The 22,804-nt window shown below is 43.6% G+C and overlaps 2 protein-coding genes across 2 annotated transcripts in view; one reads left to right on the forward strand and one right to left on the reverse strand.

The window, feature by feature from the left end:
* PLCL1 (phospholipase C like 1 (inactive)) overlaps positions 1 to 22,804 on the reverse strand; it is a 205,977-nt gene that overhangs the window by 38,930 nt on the left and 144,243 nt on the right. The window contains exon 2 of the mRNA XM_085299475.1: positions 1,767 to 4,238. Within this exon, the coding sequence (XP_085155601.1) occupies positions 1,767 to 4,187 (2,421 nt within the window). The 5' untranslated portion in view covers positions 4,188 to 4,238. The remainder of the gene's footprint in view (positions 1 to 1,766; positions 4,239 to 22,804) is intronic.
* Positions 16,637 to 22,804, forward strand: part of BOLL (boule RNA binding protein) — a 197,676-nt gene continuing 191,508 nt past the window's right edge. Inside the window, exon 1 of the mRNA XM_085299558.1 lies at positions 16,637 to 16,726. Within this exon, the coding sequence (XP_085155684.1) occupies positions 16,637 to 16,726 (90 nt within the window). The remainder of the gene's footprint in view (positions 16,727 to 22,804) is intronic.

Genomic DNA, 22,804 nt, shown 5'->3' on the forward strand with positions numbered 1-22,804 from the left:
AGCTTCCAGGTGCTTTTGAAGCAATAATCACCTAGTTCGTCAGCCATTATCATCCCCCAGCAAGAATGAGTTTGACAGACTTCATATTTCCCATGGGAAAGGCAGGCAGGAAAAAACACTCTGTCTCCAGCCTTGCATGATCACATCTTAGAGCAGCAGAAATGCTCCTTCCCCTTAAAARGTCACATGTAAGAAAATCACTACTGGATACACAGGTGAAACCAAACTACCATGACAGAATTTACTTACTTATCACCCAAGTCAGCGGACTTGTGGCTGACTTCCCTCGAAATTTAGCTTCTATTGAGTCATACTATGACTAAAATGCACAAAATCTAGGGAAGAGAATATTCTAACAACCCATAGCTTGTAAGTGCTGCCCCACAACATCGTCCTGAAAAGCAGTCATGAGAAAACGCCCAACAAATTGAGAGGGGCTTTTCCCATTAATCAGATTAGCATGCAGTTAAACCTAACGACTGCGTCTTCTACAAAGTGTTCCTGAGAACAAGATATCGTGTGGAAATTTAGTTTGGGAGGCACACGGACGCTATTTTTGAGTCCGATTCAGTGAGTACTTTCCTCTGTATACCTCCCGTATCTAACCCTGACCTAGACAGAAGGTGGAGTCAGAGGTTCAGACTAGCGACTTACCAGGCCTGCCAGGAAGGAAAGGCTGGGAAGAGTTTCCCATTCTTAGAAATATGCTAAGGATAGTCCTCTGAGAGTAATTTAAAACTTACGTCATTTTGTAAACTTTTCTAGCTGCCAACATTTAATTCTCTTTAGACTTGCCCAGAAGAGTGGGGTCAGTCAAGTTTTATGAATTTTTCTCCTATTTTCAAGAAAAAGAATGTGCATTGTTTCTGTAGTTTTACCAAGGAGACAGCTATGGTTGATTTCAGCTCTCTATTAAGGAAAATTCGTTGCTTAACGCTGCTCAGTTTTGTTTCTGGGTAGCCCCCTGAATTGAACTGACCATTACTGAACTTGCAAAATCACYGCCAGCAGCCGCAGAGCGGAGCGCGAGGCAGACGGGTCAGTGCCGGGCCGCGGCACAGCTCAACCTCGAGCGCCCGCGGTGTGACGAGGGCCGCGCGGCCGACGCTGTGCCAGGAGACCCTCTGCAGCGCGCTGTGCTACTGGTGGCTGTGCCGGCCCTCCGCCAGCTGGGATGGCGCAGCTACTCAGCGGAGAGGGAACTGTAAGCTGCGCGGCGTCTCGGGCCCATGCGAGGCATTCACAGCCCTGCTGCGAGCAGCGGCCACGCGGCGCAGCCCAACAGGCTATTCTTAGCAGAGCGCGCTTCTCTGGTGCAGACGAGACCTTAGCGACACGTGCCCTGACTGCTGCTTCTACTCGCGCAGACGAGGCAAAGCAATAGCACAATTTTCCTGGAGCTGGTCAAACAAAAGCTAGCTGACGTTTTTCAGGACGGGTGAGGAAATGAAGATTATAAGGCCAGAGGCCTGGGGACACATGTGAACCCTCAGCTCTGCTCTCTCACATAAACACAAGCAGGAAAGCACGCGTTCAGAGATCGAGGACACACTGATTTTTCAAACGTTTCTGCCTAACCTCACACACACTTGTTAGTCAACAGCTGTAAGCATCAGCTTTCCAGGGCCAGTATGTTTAAAGGTTTCGGCAGGCCTGCGGGTCTGAAGCACGGCCGCCAGCTGCAGCAAGCTGGCCCTCCAGCGGCTCGCAGGAGGAGCTCCCCTCGCGCTCAGCACACAGCAACGCGTGCCACGGAAGCGTCATACCTGCATGTTTTCTCTCATGTCAGTGGCCTCTCGTAGCGGATGCACTGCCAGCTTGAAGATGTCATCAATGGTCTTGAGGCCGGTGTTCCTCAGCATGGTGTACTCCCTCGCTTTCTTCCCTATTCTCACCGAGAGGCTGCGCTTTTGGGCCTTTCCTCCRCCGCTTCGATTGGTTATTGCAATGTGAACAAACAGCGTAACGTGCTCCATGATATCTCCAACAAAAGACCGCAGCGGTATATGCCTGTATCCGGGCTGCAAGCACTCCAGCGGGATGGTATACTGGCCTATGAACTCATCCCCAATGTAGTCRTCATCCAAAACAACAAAACGGATCATGGCTAGCTCTGGTAGGTTGATCTGGAACTCAAAGCTTTCATCAAAAATGGGGTTATCGCTGTTTTGCTGAACAGTTTTAGTTCTTTGTTCTGTGCAATCCGCGGGAATCCCATGGATTTCTATGCAAACGTAGGGGTCTATAACATCCCCCTTTGCACACGCACCCTTGGGCTTTGGGAAGTTCTGCCCGCTGATTATTTTGACGTGCAGGACTTGTGGAGAGACGCCTGGGACGATGCCCTTTGTATTGGCGCTGAAGTAGGAGACTTCGTCACGCATCACRGAAGGTCTGAGGACGTACCCACATCCCCCGTTCTGCAGAAACCAGCCAGTGTGCAGRTCCATCATTGGTCCCGGGGTCTGATAGTTCATTGCCACTATCTGGCAACCGCAGTTCCAAAAATCTTGAGGATTTAAGTTACTGGAATCTATTCTCATAGCACTTGGGTACACCCTGGACAAAAATTTTTTGTTGTAGTTGACAAAATCTTCAGGGTATTCATTTGCAATTCGGTTAGCTTCCGCCTCACTGAAGGAGCAGATTTCCCAGTAATTTTGGCTTTTCATGGATGTCTCAAAGTCTTTGTACCGAACAGATTTGCATAGGGACACCAAGTCAGACAATTCTCTGCAGAGCCAGATTAGCTTCGGCTCCCTTGAAAAGTCCTCTGACAGCCTCCGGGATATTTCAGCCTCTTCATCTTCATCTGTGACTTCTCCTTCCAATATATCCTGATCACAGGGCAGCTTCTTCCCCTTCACAATGATTTTCATTTTCAGTTTCTCAGGTGACGGGAGGTAGGCTTCCGATGGTAAAGGTGCTTCCATGTAGAGTTTGTTTCCGAAGATCCTCTTCATGTGTTGAACCATTACTTTCTGCTGTTGTACCGARCAGTGGTTCCCCAGGCAGAGAATAAGAGGATACTCCGAAGCAAAGAAAGCTAATTTGTTTATTACCTCAATCACATTTCGAAAGGCAAGTGGTGACATCATGTTGTTACGGTTACAAATTATGGGCTCGTTATCTGGGCCATCACAGACATCTAGTTCAATACTCCGGCAGTTCATCTTTAAAGCTCTGACGTAACCATTGATATCAGCTGGTCCTCTGAGCTGGTCTTCGATTAGATATGTATTGTGGGATGCATTGATGTAGTAATGAGACAAAGGCTGCGTCATGTCTTGGACAACTTTTTTGTGTTCTGGGTCAAAAATATCACATTCTGGGGACAACAAATACTGAGTAAATCCATCAATTGCAAGAAATCCTTTCAACCGCCCTTCTTGAGAAAGTTCATACCTGCGTATAATATCTAGACACATTTCTTCTGTTATATGGGTCACTCCTTGCTCAGCCTCTAAAAACAGCAAGAGGTCATTGGCATCTAGATATTCTTTGTTTTTAGATATCTGCACAAGTAAGAAATAAACTTCAGGTCTTGTGCAAAGTTCGGTGAATGCTTCACAAAATTCCTCTTTTGTTACTCGCGTTGTCAGTTTCTCTTTGCTCTTCTGAATTTCCTTAAATTTTAATCTAATCTTTGATTCCTTTAGAGTGGGGTTAAGCTTTTTTATTAGCTCCACGGACGTATCTTCTAACATTATACCATTACCATCAACATCTGCTGCTTCAAATACAGTTTTTAGCCATGCAAACCGTGGGGTATTATGGCTGCCTTCCATCAAATCCAGAGGTTGTTTGCTACGAGAAACCAAGTACCTTAATCCTGATACCCAAATATTGGCCACATCAGCTGAATTGGCAACCAGGTCAAGGGACTCGTAGTTCTCACCATGAATTATGGAGAGTGCACAGTCCTCAGAAATCTGGTCCGCGAGCCCGTTATTCCTGAATGTTTCCGTGTTCTTCCCTAATCTGATTTCTTTTATAGCAGAAATATCAAGCTTAGCTTTGTCAAGGTCCTTCTTGGAAGGCTCCCAGCGAAGAGCCTGCAGGTCAGGATCCAGAGTAAAAAAACGGTTATAAATCCGAGAATTTGGACGAACTTTCTTCAGTTCACACCCAGCCTGCATAAAACTGATACAGTCACTAGCACTGCTTATTTTCTTCTCTGATGGCATGCTGCTGAAGGACACCGTTTTCTTTCTTCCACATTTTTGGTTTGAAGGATCCTGTAGTATAAATAGATGAAAAAGAAAAAAGAGGAAAAAGAATTAGCAGTTTTCTTTGGCCTTTCCACAAGTACATAACTAACAGGGAAGATATGTTTATGTAAAATAATTTCTGAACTGCAAAACACAGCACATTATCCTTTTCCACAACTCAGTTCCCTACTGAGCTATAAAATGTAACCATACAGTGACTTGGTTGATGGCAGCATTACAGACACCAAGCTTTCATGAGAGGCATCTGTAGGTGGTTCAAGTCCCTTCCAGATCTCCCTTCAGCAATTAGCTACAGGCATAAGGAGATGGGATCTGGTTATATCATCTGCATCTTCAGAGCAAATGTGGGAAGAGATGTCTTGTGAAAAGCTCCAGTACTCAGTTAAGTCTTGCTTAATGGAAGTTTGTCCTGCCTTTACTCTGCCTATTTTCCACAATCCTGGCTGCCTCAAGTAAAACTAAAACAAAACCAAACAGCAGTCCTAAGTCAAATCCCTCAGGTGTGCACCCAGGCAASTTGAAGGGTTCTTGCTTGTATGTGTTAATACTCCTGGCCAAAAGGCCGTTCTCACCAGGCTGAGAAGCCCACCTTTGCTGCACACGCAACGGCATAGCTCCCCTGCGGCTCCYGCGGCCGCTCTCAGGAGGAGTTGCTCACCTCCTGCTCAACCTGAACCTACCTCATGCTCTCTTGTCTCTCCATCCACTTCAMCAGCTATCTTTTCTGGCACTTTCTGTGTACCAGGACTGCAAAATGCAGTGGGAAAATTAAACAACAACCAGTCAAGAAGCCCAAAGCCCTTGTCTTCAGGCCATGTTTTCTATTTCTTTTGGAGAAAATACCTATCCATCCACATTCAACTCTCTTCAACATCAACTGCCCAGCTTGCTACTGTATATATACCCAGCTACCCGAAAAGCTTTCGGTAATTTTAGTGCAGCAGCTACGTTTAAATCTTTCCCCACCTATTATCAATTCAAAACATTTCACAATGATTGTAAATCATTCTTATTGCTCTGCATGATCATCTTCTACTCCGTTAGTATATAAATTATCCAACAGCTTAAAAAAATATTTTTTGAAAACACCATTCAAGGCTGTAATTAATATTGAAACACTTAAAATTGCTTTCCCTCCTATTTCCCTGGCCACCAGCAACATTTCCCAGGTTCTCCATCTCCCTCACCTCCTGTCTGCCTGGATTTCAGGTAGGAGAAGTCTCAGGGTGAGGTAATTTTGTTGTTAATTTTGCCTTCGCCAGGCTCTGCCCTCAGGCCCAGCCGCGAAAGGTGCACCAGGACCAACTTCCCAACGGCCCTGGGGGACCTGCCTGGAGACACTGAAACCAGCCTACCCCAATTCATATTCCTCTGCAAACACTAAATACAACCCGGGTTCTTGCGGGGCCCTCCACCACACCGTCGCTGCATTTCTGCTGCTGCTCACTGTCCACGYCCCCCCAGCACCCCGTCCAGCTCGCCGAGCCACCAAGCATCGGCCCTGCACCTTGCAGGAACGCCTTCACTCTTTCGCGTTTTTGTACAGAGACTTTCAGCAAGTTAGTCGGTATAAACACTTCTACTTCCTAAGTCCTGAGTAACTGCTCTCATCACTTACTCTGCAATAACATCCAAAATATTCCAAAACCTCAGCTCCTCGAAACTAGATTTAAAGGCATGGAATCTGCTGGGAACAAACTACTTATGTTAAAGATTTCTCAATTTCTCATTAAACTAACACAGCAACTTCTACTGACAAGAGGAATTACTTTAGCCATTTATTGTAGTACTTATTGCAAAAATCAGAGCCAAAAAAAAAAAAAAAATAAGGAGAAAGTCAATGAAACCAGTGGCTTGGGTCAGCTAATTTTCTAATTACAATTTTCCGCTAAAATGTTCTGTTCCTGCATTAACATACTGCCTTTTAATACAGCCATGGCCATGAAAATCTTCAGGCAACARATACTACTGAATACAAATGAATGCAGCTGATTACCCTATGGGTTCTACCAGAGCCTTTTCTTTCTCATTTCTTTAGGTTTAAGGGAACAATATTTACAACTCTGTGTTCATATTTTCATGATAATTTCCACCTGAAATACCATACTGAGACTATTGCAGAACATTTGAAGTTCCAAAAACAACCAGAGACTCTGAATTCACCTAAGTGGCAGCTAGAGCATCCAGAGCCTTCAGTATTACGACAGCACCGTACTATTTGGTGTCAATCTCAAGAGTCCCACCTGACTGAATCAAGAGATAATACAAAAAGCTAGGCTTTCATTTAAAATTTATTTCTTACACTATGAAGAAATTCTGGAAAACACTGGGCATGCACACTGTAAGGACTCAGCTCTTACAAAAGAATGTGATTGGGACCTTTCCCGTTTCTCAACTTGAGAATCTCCTCTCCTGTAAGAGGTGAGACTTGTGATATTTGCAGTCTTGGGGTTATCAGAACAGATTACAGTAATTCCAGATGTCCTGTACAAATGCTTCTCATACAGGAAGGCATATTAATGGTCTTTAAGTCCACAGGGATTCACTCCTTGAAGGAGTAATTCCTCAGGGCCAGATCTGGAAAAATCATCATAGCATCGCAGCTGATCTACCTCCAGGTCTGCCATTTTGTTTTTGCTAGCGAAGAAAAATTTGTTATATGACTCATTAATTTGTTTCTGCAGAAAAAATAAAAGCCATGTACTTTTAGTTCAGATATGGCTGTACTTTTTGATGAAAATAAGCCATGGACTTATCAGCCATTTTTCAGATATTAACGTGATAAAAATAATTGGCCTTGTGGGGAATCGTCAGAAGTTTAATATTCACTCTTAACCTCGCAGAGATTTGGAGGAAATTAGATTATCCTCTGTGTTCTTTCTCTACTTTTATCTTTGATGGGTACTTCTGGTTTTGTACTTGCTGCTAGATAAGGGACATGATAATTTTACAGCTATAATTCCTCATCTTTTAGTAGGACTTCCCCATACCTTTTTTATCAACTGCATAAAATTCAAGTCTAATCCATAGGACTAATTGCCTTAAATGAACAGGATTTCAGTGCTACTGATAAGATTATTTTACATTAACAAAAAAAAAAAACTCTCCAATCTACCATATAATATACACAAACCCTACAAAATTGCAATGGCTAACCGAGCTTATTACCACATCAGGCATTTCCCTCAGGGTCTCTATAGTATACGAACATTATAAGTATATTATGCAACATATAATTACATAATAATTATACAACACTATAATCTTTCAACATGAGAGCTGCTGAATTTGCACACAATATAGATTCAATGACAGTTTTCATTCATAGTTACCAAAAAGGTATTTATGCTAGTTTTGCAACCACTCAAAATGTGTCTGCACAGCTTTTTTCAACTACTATTTTATTAGATCTAAATCAGAGGACCTCCTCCACTCACATTGCACACGTCAAATACCTYGTCAGGGACCTAATTGCAGCCACAGCTGCCATTGCTCCACGAAGAGGCTCCAATGACCACCCAGCCCTCCTCTTCCACTACCAAATATTCCCATGAAGCGAGAAAGTTTCCCCAGTGCATCGGCTTGCTCCCATCCCTACGCAAGCAAAACATTCAAAGGTGATTTTTAAAGTTAGATTATTCTCTTCCTTGCAGCTGATTAGGAGCCATTTAAACTAACGCTTAAAGCAAGCTCAAACGTTGTCCCTCTCAACCTGGGCTCTGCTGTGCCACCTGCCCACTGCTTGAAGGAGCCTCCCCAGCTCCTGGTGCCTAGCGAGCCTGGCCACGCAGCTCTGGCTCGAGGGAACACCGGCAGATGGGAGCAAACAAGGGCTTTCTGTACAACACACCCTCTGGCCGTTGGCTCTGCTCACACCAGAGCCTGAAGAGGCAATTTAGGCTCTTTGCCTCCCCTCTGATTTTATGCTGAACTTAAGTTCCTAATACTAGCTTAATTATTTTCTTTAAGTTTCTACTTAATCCAATTTCTACATACTACTCTTCTAAGAAAGTCATTCAGCTAAAAATACTCTTGGGCCGCAGTGTTTCTAAAGGCTAAGTGCCTGCCCCGGGTCACCTTGCACTGGAGGCCAGTAAGGTGAATGACTGCAGACATCCAGCAAACTAAAAGCTGCCAAGATCTTCCATGAATAAATAGCAAACCTGCTTTCTTGTGCTATTCACCAAAAAGCATTCACATTGTAAATCACCAAAAAACTCTCCATAGCATTCACCCACACCAGAGCAACTGATACCCTTCGTTCATCTAAAGCACATACCCGATTAGAAAACGCAATGCGATGCTCCCCTGAACCCTGCAGGAAACAACCGTTCTCCAAGAGCTAAGTGCACCAGACCCGATGGGACCACACAGCAGCTGGCGTAAAACGGCAATTTATCATTTTTTCTTACGGTAGCTGTAGCGGTTACACTTCACAACTGATACCTAACACGGAAACCGACTTCCGCTCAAATACTTAGTTACTATTTCACTGCCTTTTTATTCCTCAGTCCTGGGGCCTCCCTAACATGTCCACGGCGAGTCAGATTCCCAGAAACACATGCAAGGTTCACTGCTTTCCCTGAGCACAGGAAAGCAAGTGCCGTGACAGACGTTCCCCGGCTTGGTTCTGCTGCACGGGGTGGGGGGGGAGGTCAGCGCTGCCAAGGCTCAGCTGAGGTGTCCTTTGATCCTTAGGATGCCCTACAGAGGGTATCCCAGCCATCACTGCTGCATCTTCTCTCCTGTTCCTGAGCCTCGTGACATGCRTTAATTGGAAATATCCCAAGACGTCGCCCATAGGAACACTCCRGCACGTGCTTAGCTCCCAGCATGTGCACAGCTGCACCAAACCCAGCTAGCGTCAAGGACGTGCTGGCCTGACCGCATCCTGCCATTGCACATGACTTTTCCAAAGAAGTCTGATTCACAACTCCAGCCTATGCACAATCTCAAACCAACAGAAGCTTTCCCATTGAACACGTCGCCTGCATCAGAAGGGCTGCATACGTAAATAGCGCGATCAGCCAGCCACCGGCAGTTGTGGGAAAACTCCCTGCCCGCCCTAACCTTCAACCAATCTATCTTGTACTGTTTAAATCAAAGAGCTCACGCAAATAAAAAAAGAAAAAACATGAAAAAAGATGGTCTCCACCTCTTTCTGCCCCTTTGCCAAAACTTACAGGACAGAAATCATTGAGCATACAAGTGAAGAAACAGAGCASTAGTAACAGTTGTACAGCATCCCTGAACTCAGAAGTCAAGCCCAGACATTATTTAGCCTAAAATCAGATTATCTGAAGGGCCTCTAAACCACCAACAATGCTGCGGGACTCTGCTGAGGAACAGAGCAAGGGCAGAAAGCATCACTAGCAGAAGGCACCGAAAGCCCTTAGACAGCTGCAGGGTCCAGTGAAAGGAGGTGAAACTCAGTATCAATGCTGAAAGCTAAAACTGTCAAGTACAATTAAGTGCAATTAAGACCTATTTCCCCCAAAACAATTTACATTTTCATCACCAAGTACCAYTGTTGCTGAAAGAGAAACCTTATTCTGATCTTTGCCATTTCCCATGAACCTAGCACTAGCAAATCATTCCTAGGCAGCTTCATATGTCCTCACAAACAGGGTATGATAAACAGTGCATCCAAAAAGGTATCTGCTCCAGAAACATCAGATCATCTACTTAATTGGCCAAGTGATTACACACTTTTTTTTTTCCCCCACAGTAATCTAATTAGCTCTACAGGTTTTAAAGCAAGAGAGCTTCAGTATCAGGATACTCATCTTGCTCTTTTGGGACACTTCTAGATACTTCAGGGAGAATCCTAGTGCCTGAAATTCTTGAAGGCGTATATTATTTGTGGTGATGGGAAAGGTTTCTCTTAAATATTAAATGAATGTGTCACTAATGGCACTCAAAACACATCACAACAGGTTGACAAATGATGGTACAATTTTTCTATAATTAGGTAAACCAGAACAGGAAAGGTTTATTTAAACCATGCAAGAGAACACAGAAAGTCAGTGTTGAGGCCAGGGTTGCAACCACATCTCATGCACCCATGATGTTTGGTCCATCTAGTCAAAGATGTAACTGAAAGTTTCAGCCTACATTTTTGGGAGACTGTTACAAGAGGTAGTAACAATCATTAGAAACTGATATTCATTACAAGCACACAAAGATTTCTTCTCTGAATTTCAGCTATTTGGTTTAACAATGTGTACCATTCTCCCATCCTGGCCATCCTGACATAGTCCATTTTATAGATTTTATTGATTCTCATTATGGTCTCTGCTATCACAATAAATTAAAGAGAAGAACTCCCTGTAATCTTTCTTGGCAAGGCTGTAGGGTGCAAGTATCAGATATCCACTCTGACAACTCATAGGTCAACAGAAAAAAAGGCTACAGGCTCAAAATTCATCCATGCTGACAGCTCATGGCACCAGACAGCTACCKCTGCATACAGGCATCACAGCGACACAGCCTCCTCCCGCGGGCAGCCTCGGGGACGCTGCTCGTCCCACCGGGGCTGACTGCACAACTCCACAGATTGCGAGAGCAGATGTTAATGACGACGGACCAAGCCAGGTGGCCTTTTTGAGGGAAAATTTGATTTGCTGTTCAATAATTGCCTTTTTTTCTTTAATATATAAACATTAGCATTACCAAACTTACTCAATTTTACCTTGAAGAAAATTTGCCTTTGCTGTATAAATGAAAAACAAGAGCAAAAGAAAAAAGCAGCAGCGCGTAAAGATTTCACCTGGAAACATTTCCCAAAATGGAAGTCTATGTAATGGAAGAACAGTTTACTTTCTGGTGTAMAATAGTGAAGATACTCTTTCAACTTAGTTTTGTAATTAGGGCCCCAAAACCAAAGTCAAGAAGCTTCAAAGAGCACCCATGCCATGCCAGTAACAGCCCTACCACTCCAGTGCTCCTTCTGCCACCATCGCTCCTGATGTTTCCTCTTTACACTTTGTTATCGAGCCGATCTCCATGACAGCATCCCTTAAGGGATAGATTCTTGTACCTTCATTTAAATATTAAGCAATTCAGCAGCCTACAGAGAGAAATAAATTCCCGTATGATACTCCAGTACCTACTTSCACATGACATCCCTGTATAAGCCTATGGAAGAACCTATTTGATAGAGAAGATTTTTCAAGGATCCTTGTTGTTCCCTCCGTGGAGCAAACACCTGTGACACTCCCAATGCCAGGTCTACTCCTCGCTGTGTATAACTACATGCTTTTAGGTTGGAAGGGGCTCAACACAGCCCACCGGACATAATGTCTCTAGTCATTGCCCCTCCTGACGTTTCTTTAGTTTTTAAGCATTATGGTTGTTCCCAGGCTGTTCCAGCACACCTTGGACATGGTCGAATTTATCCCCACGCTCTACCAGAATATAAATCTGAGAAAGACTAACGGACACTGTCTGTCTGCACAAAGAAGCAGTTACAGCAAGCCCTGGAGAAAGGAGATCTCAGCTGCAGCATTCCCAGCAGATCTCCAYAGCATAAAATCTCTCTCCTTTGCAGATTCTCTTTGGAATGCAATTGGAGGCAAACATTTAAAGTGGTGCCTCCTCAAAGCGGCTAATCCCACAGCAGTCACAGATCTGCCTCACCAAACTCCCTCCAGGCAAAGGAGACAAAGCTCCCAGCAACTCCCCATTCACCTAACAAGTAAGCTACGCCAAAGAGCATGTAGAGACCACTAGATTAATGCTCCTCCAGACCAGTGAGGAGAAATGAGTAACAAAACTGAGGGTCCTTCTTAAGCACCCAGGTCAGGTATTTGAGTTGATCACTACTCTCACTATGTGGCACAGCAAAAGGGAGTCCCTCAAGCTGGAAGGTCCCAAGTTATTCAGACTTAAAAGATCAAATTAGTGCCCTAAATCCAAACTGGAGACAAGCCAGTACCAATAACAACTGATGGAGTTTAGGAAATATGAGCTTCCCCTCTTAAATCTACTTAGATTTCTGCATTAATTTAAGCTTTACRGAAGTGAGAGCAATGATGGAGACTTGTACTGACAAAAGCCTAGGTTGTGGTAGGAGGATCTATATCTGAACAAAACATCCAGACTTTCCACAGAAGGCACAGATAGGAAACCATATTCCTGGCCACTGCTGTCGTAATGTCATTTAACAACACACATTGCAGAGGGAGCCCTGATCTGAGGTGTGTTTGCACAGCTGAGTAAGGGAACGTTCCCTAAAGCACTGCAGGGAGCACAACTTCAATTCATTAATGTACCAAGCCCACCAGTGTAATCTAAATGAGCAACTGGGTTTTCCTTCCTCTGGCATAATAAACAGGGCCTGTTTTGAAACACACAGCCCCTTTATTCAAAAAAGTATATATATGTCTAGTCCTCATATAGACAGGAAGCAGAGGCATTCAAGTGCAAAGGGCATGCAACCAGCCTGAACCTGCAGCAGAAAAAATGAGAAGATCCAAGGTGAGAGCTAGGAAACACAGGAAGACTGATGTCTCAGCACCTGCCTGACAGCACCGAGCACCACAACCAGGAGGACTGCGAGCAAACACTTGGCACATGCACTTAGAGCTAAGTCGGACCCTGACAGAAAGGCTACGCTGCCCCTGGGGAGCAAGTAACGAGCACCGCGGTATATGCATATTTCAGCACAGCACTAATGTTCATCTGTTTTGCTAGCCAGAGATTGAATATTTTCGCAGCGAGTGCAAAGGACATGACCACAACATCCTTCTGAAGCACAGAGACCAGAGCAACTCACTAGCCGAAAAAAAGCAGCTGTTTGGCACATTCACATGGGGGTAGATGAGTCAGAGCTACTGCTGCGAGCTGTGGAGATCTCTGACCCGGCCTCAGAGCCCTCAGCCACGGCAAGCTGGGGAGCCTCAGAGTCAGGCAAGCGCTGCCTTGCAGCAGCTCGCTGGCGCTCAGCTGGGCCGGGGCGACCCTGCTGGCGGCRTCCGAACCGGGGGCAGCTGCACTGCAGCCCCCCACGCGCCTCAGGCGGGAGCCCCTCAGAACGAGCCATGGCAATAACCCCCGTGACTCCCACGACGCGGAGGACTAGCATCAAAACCAGAAAGAACCTGCAGGGCTCGAGTCCTTCAATACTGCCCCACGTAGGAGAACAGCATCGTGCTCCATAACACAAAAACCCAAATGCAAACAGCACACCTCRTGCATGCTTCTTCCCACAGACTTTTACCTGCAACAGTTGTGTTTCTTCCAGGAATTCTAGGAAGCAGAATATGCTTYAAGTATTCTGAGAATACTTAAACAGAGGAACACCAAAACTAAATTGAAGAGACTTTTTCTCTGAGAGAACTGCAAGTATCTGACCTAGCTGAACTTGGAAGATTTTTTTTGTTTTAAAGAGACCTCCACTGCATCTGTGGGAAGGCCTCCTTAAAATCCGACAGAAGAGGATGACTTAAAAAATGTAGCTAAATCATATAAACCTTCTCTGATCTTCAATCCATCCATCAAAAGCAGTACCCAAGCCAGAGAGGGCAGGAAGAAGGTTATGCTGGTTAAGAACAGTCCTTTTCTTAAGTGGAAAAGAAAACCACATATAAGAAAGTAATAYAAACAAACTGAAAATAAGAAAAGTTGTTGGTGCAGGTTATAAAGCGAGGAAGAGGAGGTAATTAGTAAAGGAAGATAAGCAACAAGGAGAAACAGCYACAAGAAGAGCTGGTACGAGCAGGAGACGGGTTTGGTGGCAGCTGGCAGTTAYAACGGAGAGGGCCCGGGGATTCACATCATTTGCTTTTGAACATATTAGAAACAGGCAGAACGGACCAGTGGAACTACTAACGGTGCAAACGAGCATTCATTCCCTATAGGACAGCAGTGACATTCCAGTAGTAAGGCAGGCGAACGCTACGTATCATTAAACCAAAAAGTCAAGCGAGTTTGAAGACAGCTAGCTAATGACCAACTTGTACCACTGCTATTCATCTTCATTGCATCTTTGAGTGCTAGAGCTGCAGCAGATCTGTGATCGGATATATTTCACAGTCAAAACAAGAGAAGATTTGATTGATAAAGAAAAAGAAAGCAATTAGCATTAACTATTTCCAACGCTATAGCAAACAGCTTGTCAGACTAACTTGATATCCCTTCTTTCATAAGATTACAAATCTAGYTGATAAATCCAATACAGTTGTTGTAATAGACTCAGTAACACATTATGGTTTAGGTAGCTCTTTTGACCTGGTACTGAGTGACATTTTGATTAAGAAGATAGAGCAATACAAAATCAGATCAGAAGACATTAAACAGATCAAACACTGGATAAACGCTGTGTCCCAAATGTAAAACCCTCATCAGGTAGATACGCTTCAAACGGGGTCCTGCACGCTCCAGTTCCTAGCTTGATGCTATTTAATATTTTTAGCGTGACCTGGAAGAGAGCATAAAACCAATATATGTTGAGCCTAGACAGGATACAAAACTAAGATCTGGACAGCAATAAATAAAAAAGAACATGGGTAAGAGACAAAAAGTCATCTAGATTGCTTGACAAACACTGCAAAAAAACAAAAAATGTATGTTCTGATATGTGCCAAAATGTGAAGTCACAAATGCAGAAACGTGATGGGCAGGCTGGGCCACATTTACAAGCCTCTGACCTTAGGAACAACAACTTTGAAAAACATGTGGTCAGAGCAGATAATAGCAAAGAATGTAATAAAAAGATTGTGATAGGATACTTGGTTGTATAAAAATAATACCTACTAGGAATAGAGAAGCTATGGTACCTTTGTATTTGTTCAGTAAGTGATTGATACCCTCAGTTTAGGGATTACACTGAAATTTGGAGAGAGTTCAGAGAAGAGCCACGACAATCAGGAATATTTTGGAAAGCACATGTTAGGGAAAGATTCCAGATTTAGTTCAATATATATGTTGTGTAATCAAGGGCAGTTGCAGAAGCCTGAAATAATTTAAGGGATGACTTTAAATGACACCTCTTACATCATCGTGAAGYCGTGTGTGGGAACTTTTATTCAGGATGTCACAGTTATAACTCAGTTTAATTAAACAGTGAATTAATCTATTTTAAGAGGGCCTTCAAACTAAGTTTCCTTATTGATCCCACAGAAACTCAAAAGTTATGGATTATAGGTGATTATATAAAGATCAGTACTGTTGTGTGCTACAGCTTTTCCATCCCTGGAAGTTGACACATTCAGAGTAAAACTAAGACTTAAAARAATAAAAAAATAAATAAAAAAAGACAAACAACAACATAAAAGACATACGTACAAGCCACAGTGAAGACAGTTGGCCACAAGCACAGCTTTTCAAGGACAGCGGTAAAGTCTCCATCACTAAAAGTCATAAAATAAAACCTCTATTGAACATAAATATGCCTTGTGGTTTGGTATTGTGGCACAGTAGATTACTAGACTCTGGGGCCCAAGATAGGACGGCCAATTTAATTTCATTCTGAATCTTACAACAATCCTCCAGGAATAAATGTGTAATCCAATAAGCCATCCAAATCTGCATAGTCTAATCACATTATTTTAAGCCCTTCTTAATCAACTTAAATTATTTTTTCATTAATCACATTTTATGCCAATTCAGATCATCCCCAATCCTTAGATTTAGCAGTGAAGTTCCACAAATCAATAGAACAAGGTAATCAAAATATTATAATGGAAATATTTTCCTAATTCTGATGCTATTCATAAGCAAATTATTAGATAGGGCGAGAGAGCATATATAGAGCCAAACATGAGTGATTTCTGCAGGCCAACAGCRTTGTTTTCATCGGTCTGCCATGTCCCTGAGGTCACACCGTGCCTCAAGCGCAGTGTTCAGGAGACGCACCCCGAGAGCACGCAAAGCTTCGAGCACAGCGACGGGCGCAGCCGCCCCGGTGGCAGCCCCCCACGCTGCTCATCGCGCGTACACACGCACACACACGGGTACTTCCGTAGCATTTGACTTCTGCACGCAGCTTTTTGTCCTTTGCAATCCTGCGTTTACCTCGCCCGTCACCCAGCGGGTTGCGGATACGAACCGCCCCGCTGCTACAGCCGTGGCCCGGGGAGCCGCCGGTGCCGAGCCGGGAAAGGGGCTGTGAGACACGCTGCCTTCCCCGATGGAGAAACCGGGAGCTGACAGGGCTTAAAGCCGACATCCAAGGGCAACAGCGATCACCACGGCTTACTTGGTGACAGTGTACTAAATTACGTCTCCCTTAAAGGCAAAGCAGTGAACTCCCCTATAACACTAAGCAGATGAGCACTCGAGAGATAGCTGTAGTATTCTCATGAAATTGGCAGGTGTGCAAATCTAGGACATAGCCATATACCGAGTTTTTACCAATAAAGACTCTGAATGTTTGCATCACTCATCAAAATCAGGAGCGAGCGATGCAGGGGATGAGCGCTTTCATAAGCTATGACAGAAAACTGCAGCACCATAACCACCCTACTTATTTAAAGAAGAACCAGTCTGCTCAGGTGAGATATTATATTTTATTACATTTCTTCATAATCTTCAACCTTTAAGACCAGAGCTCTACTAGCTCCAGGAACTCAAGTCTTAGGAAGAAAAAGAAAAAAAAGTGTTTTTGTTTGTTTGTTTGTTTTTAATAAAAGCCCGGCTGCAATTATACTGTAATTTCACTGTGGTTATGTATTTTGGTAAGTGATCATCATTTCTTTTTCCTTACAAGTAAATTAGCTGCATGCCTGAATATTATGGTCCCTTGGCTTTCACATAACACATGCATTTYTACAGCCTGGCTACATCAGCTACCTGGTGTAATTGCTTGCACCTGGCTAATACTTAATCGTGATGAATTAGTGACAGTGGGCRTATTAAAAAATGGAACCACTGTACAATTATGCTGTAACTACAACAGCAAGGTATTTTATGAAAAGAAAGTAACGCCTAAAATGACCCCAAGCTATTTTGGACACTGAAGCTGTTTAGGAAAAGTTAACTAAGAGAAAACTGTCGGGTCTGCTACTGGGAAGCGAGGAACGGCTGGCGCGGCGCCTGCCGGCAAGGCCACCGAACACAGGGAGGAGGCTCCCAGCTGACACCTGCTGAGCACCAGCAGCGTTTCACCACACAAGCGGGCACAAACGCTGGCAGGAGCTCGGGGTAAAGGCGCTACGGCTCAAAAGCAGGTATAAAACAAGTGACTGATCCTTATACTGAAGAGAATTAAGCAAAATCCATGTGTGCCAGGCAAATATTATGCTCTGTACATTGCTACACCACCCAAACAAGGATGGAAGCTATTCACAGGAAGCAGAAAGAACTGAAGGCAAGGTATTCTCGGGAAATTGCCATTAAACATTATAAACTATTTTTCCATGGACAAAAGCCAATTCACACATTAAGGTCCATTCAACAGGTTCTTTAAAACAGATTATGATTTGCAGTAACTGTATGATTTTGCAGTTGCTGGCTTTGAGCGTTAGGCCTGCGCGCACTTAGGCGCGTACTTGGTCCCCAGGGCCACGCAGTGCGTGTGCGACTATCCCTGGCAGCGTAAGGCGCGGGCGTCCGTGCAGGTGCTCATCCCACGGCTCCTCCAGCCCCTGCTAAACATCAGTGCTCTGCTCAGAGTTAACACAGCCAGAGGAAATGCTTAGAAACTGAGTTTGTCCATGTAGTTTCATACCAATAGATATGGCAAAAAGATAAATTTTAAGGAAAAGCCTTAAAGAATTAGCTCCCTCTTTTCTTCTTTTTTTGCTATTTTGTGATGGTTCTGCCTGCCTCACGAGTTATGCTATCCCTAAATAATTTAGGCAAAGTAATATTGTGCCCTCAGAAGAGTCTTGTGAACAAGTCAGCAAAGCAGCCTGAACRCAGAACTGCGGGGAGCAGCCACTGCACGTCCCTGCCACAGCCACGTGTGGCCACACGCGTGCACGAACAGAGATGCACACGCAACTGCCTACGCGTCCACAGGCGCGCGGGGGACAGGACAGCCGAGACGGCGCCAGCGGGGCATGCGCCCGCGTTCCCAGCTCCAGGGAAGGCAGCGAACACCCTCAGCACACTTTGGAAAAAAGTCTGCTTTGGAGCTCCATTTTACAGATGATACAATATTTTTTCTAGCTAGTAGCCACAGGGGGAAAAAATAATTAAAAAATAAAAAACCACTCTTCTGTAAATATGCCATTTTGCTACATTTTGTTTATGTCTGTATTTTAAAGGAAGGCTAAAAAAGACAGTAATTAAATAATAGTAATTTTCAGAAAACTATAGCATTCCTTTGCTTCACAGGTCAGCTTTCAGTTTCATGGATTTTCCAGCCTTWATGCTAAAGCAGACCTTTATGCTATTAATGGCAGATGTGGTTTTTGTCTGTTTAATTATAACAAAGATGACTTTGGTAATGCATTTAAAAGAACTACAGTATAATCAGGGCTGTATCATGAAAACTGCTTTGTCGTACCCTAGAGAATTTGTCTGTCTTAATTAAGCCTCCTCTCTCTGAAGCAGAGCATAGCAGCACTTTCACCCAAATTCCCTTACATGAGAGCACAACAGCTCTGCTCATTGCATTCGCTAGTTCTCTCTGCAGTTTCTGAAACTTTCATCGTGCTTAAAGCAAGAACAAAGAAAACACCTGAGCCTGGCAAGCCGAGCTTGGGCAACGTGTTCGCACACACCACGCGGTGCCCAGCTACTACCGTCCTGCAGTTCAGCAAGTGGACTAACAGCGAATGTAAATGCCCTAATGCCACTACTAGTTTAAATCAGAATAAATTCCATGAGTTCAGACAAAATATTTGTTTTTATCCTTACCTGAATGTTATAAAAGCCAAATCTAGCCCACAGGAGCAACGTATGAGGTTCACAAAAGTTATGCTGTGCTGTCTGACTATGCTCTTTTAAAACATGTTAAGACTCAGGAGAATAGTACAAAACACTGTGGTAAAATCAGGTAATTTACAGCTAGAAAAAAAATACTAAAAATACCATAGACAGTAAACTCCATAGCTCACTAATTTGAGTGCATTTTTCTCTGTCGTTTTCCAATTTTGAATCAATATTGACATTCATGGAAAATATTTTCCTTATTACTTCTCGTCCATTCATGAGCAAAATGAATTCAAGCTCTTTTCTAAYGACATATTCACAACTGGGATCACATTGATCAAGAGAAGAAAAATCATCAAATTTTGGTATGCAATTAAGAGGCAAATAGTTTTTAAATACATATTTTGGAAAATAATACATTTCTAATTCATTTTCCAAAGCCAATTAAATTATCAGCCAACGTGTTTTATTAGCTACTAGGTAAATCAAGGCATGTCAGATACTCTGTAATTGCTGAGTATTTTCTATTGATCAAAGGACACCGTTTATCTCAGCAAACTGAAATGGCATTATCACCCTAATGAAAAACAAATACTGCACCCAGTAGCCATTTTCTTTCAATACGTCTGTATCCTAAAATGCAAATGCTGGTGTAAGCGTTCAAAGCCAACAGCGGTCGCTCAGCGAGCGCCATACGCCACCCCACAGACCCTGAGAGATTTCAGCCGAGTTGTTTCTACATTAGAAGGCAGGCACAACACAACCTCAGTCGTCTGTGCTTTCCTAAGCCCYGACAAAACACATTTTTCTCTGATTGGGAATCACACGCCCCAGGATAAACTTGCGTGTCCCATGGAAAACTGTATGCATCTGTGAAAACCACACCGTCCGGATATCAGCCACGCTAGCTACATACGAAGGATAAACGTGRTGCGGTCTAAGTGCACCCTCCGATTTCAGAACCAGTATGGGTACCTGTAAGTGGCAGAAGGGCAGGACCGACCAAGGGAGCCCTTTTTAGGGCATTGCCTTAGCTGGCTATTATTTTCCAGGGTTTATGGTTTTCTTTTGGTGGCATACTCATGCTAGGTACCTTAATGCTACACTCAGAGTTATCTGTGGGAATCCCTTTCTCTGCCTTGAAACATACGGTTTGAAATGTCCTTCTGAAGTCCAAATAGCAACACGCAAGACTGGTAGGAAGCACGTTTTTCTTGCATCCCCCTARTGAAAAGTGCAAGGGCAGACACCATATGTCCCATAATTAAGCAAAGGTTCCTGCATATTATCCTTGAGGCAGCAGATGTGACTCCAGAGTTAATATTCAGTCAAGCAGGCGTTAACTACTTCGCTTTGCACGATAGAGCATACAGTACTTCCCCAGCGCTTGCTGAGTCAACAAAACGTTCGAACACAGATTTACTGTATTCGCGAGACTCAAGCTACTCGAGCATTTCGCCGAATCCTAGGCAACTTATCCAGTCGCACCAGAAGCACAGGCAGAGTAGCCGGAACATTATATTAAACCATAAAAGCACCTTTCTGTTTGCGTAGTTTGCTCCAACTTCCTACCAAGCCTACATGCATGGTAAATAACATCTTAACAGTAGGATTATATCAGCATACAATAAAAAAATAAGTCAAACAGTTGAGTCTTAGTAAAGCAAGGTGTTTCTTTGCAAGTGCAGAAGTGATACTTCTGCACTGGGCAAACCAGGTCGCTTGAGAAATAATCTACCTCTGAACATTACAAAAGTTTTCATTTTAGATAACAAACATGATTTGAGGGCAGGGAAGAGGAACTGACTCAAAACCTCTTAGCTTAAATTATATCTTTTGATCCCRAGCTCCACAAATTAATTAAGCAAGGTATAAAAAAAAGATTCAGCATGGACAGTAATACCATATGCTGGTTTCATCTCTGGACTTCCAGTGTTATTAGCTTCTCATTTGCCTTTTATTCTCCCTGTTCATGCAGTACCAGAAAAGATACCATAAATGCCCAGTTACCTCTGCCATATCCTTTTTATATGCTTCAAGAGGGATGACACGAAAAACGTTTATTTCAGCAGTTTTCCCAGGACTGGCACAATGCAAAATGTAACATCAGCTTCCCAAGCAGTCCGCATGCACCAGCTTGCTAAGAAAATGACACATCGCCTGTAACGTATCCAGAATTTCCACAGACAGAAAACATCTCGTAGTCTACAAGAAGCCTGTGTTTATGCTAAAATGAAGAATGGATCTAAACGGCCTGGAAAATCTGTTCACTTGTTTTCCTGTTTAAACTCATGCACTGTTTCCTAACCAAAGGGACAGACAATGTTTGGCAAATAAATGTATTTTAAATACACATCCTGGATGTGTTTATACTCCTTTTCTGAATAATACAGAGAATAGAGAATAAAGTTAAGTCCTGTGACTTAAACCAGAAGATGTGGGTATCGGCATACAGACGCGAGCATGTGCATGCAGCTGGGCAGACGTGCCGCACACCAACACACACCAAAGACAGAGCCTTTAAGGGACTCTGCCATCTCCTTCCCAAGTGCATTTTGTAAAACCAYACAAGACTTAGCACATTCTCGGCCATTCCAAGAGTAAACATTTTCTTCTACACAGATGTCCTCCTGAAGCCCAGAGGGCAGTCRTGCTTTGCAGGGGCAACAGAGCAGCACCCAGACAGGGAAAGAGAGACAGGAGAAGAGAGGAAGCATTCCAGCAGAGAGAAACAGGGCAGACCAGCACAGAGTATCTCTCCTTGCAGATCTCTCCTTGGTAGGGTAATTCCCGGTKGAACCCTCCAAAAGGAGCAACCAGGAGTCCCCCCTTCCAGCATACGCTGCTATTAGTTGGATTAGTCAGCTAGAGTTCGCCTTGAAGCTGATACATACACTGACATTAATTCAGTTTGCATGTATAATTTCAATTCACTCATTTTTCACACTAAATGATGTCAGATTTTAATTAAAATCTTTTAGTTGCAAATTCAAATGTCAGTGGTAATGCACAGGATGCTGCTGAACAGATACATCTTGTTCCTAATGTAAATAAAAAAAGGGGAGGGATCTAAGAGCAAAAGTTTCAAGAGACACCCTGCTCGGCCAGGATCAGGGACTGGCCACCTCTCAATCAAGTGCTAGCATTACATTTTCTTTCTAAGCATATCTCTGGCTCTCATTTGCATGTTCACAGGATCAGAGACYACCTAGCTAAACTCTATCTTTCGAAGAGTAAGAGAATGTAAAAGAATAGCTACTAGTTAGTACATGCAACAAGTATGACTTAGGATGCTCCAAACAGCTTTTTCACCTGCCAAAAAGCTGGCCTTGCTTCTTAGCAGGACCAAAGCCTTGAGCTCCTTTGTTTTGAAACTTTGATCTAGGTCTCCAGCTAACAACAAGAGGCCTTTGGCAGCAGCACGTACCCGGTCCTCAGTGAGTCTCRTGAGGACCCTGAAATGGATGAAACACTAAGCTAGTCCCCCAGGTTCCTGAAAGCAGAGCTCATGGTGTGAATTATATTTTGCCATCTTTTTGCAGCAGAATGTTTCTCTCTCTTTCTCTCACAGAGAGAGAGAAGGATGGACATGGCTGCCCACAAGCTAGCACCATCATTTGACGTCTCCCTGTGTCTGCATTACTGAGAACGTTCTCAAGGACTGACCCCACGGAGACATTAAGTTTCATTAAACGTCCAGCTATGCCTATTACTAAAATAGGAAAGTTCGTATCTCCTAGAAAGCTTCTCTG

This window comes from Rhea americana, unplaced genomic scaffold, assembly GCF_003343005.1.
Source record: "Rhea americana isolate MKP2758 unplaced genomic scaffold, rheAme1 scaffold_15, whole genome shotgun sequence".
Lineage (NCBI taxonomy): Eukaryota > Metazoa > Chordata > Aves > Rheiformes > Rheidae > Rhea > Rhea americana.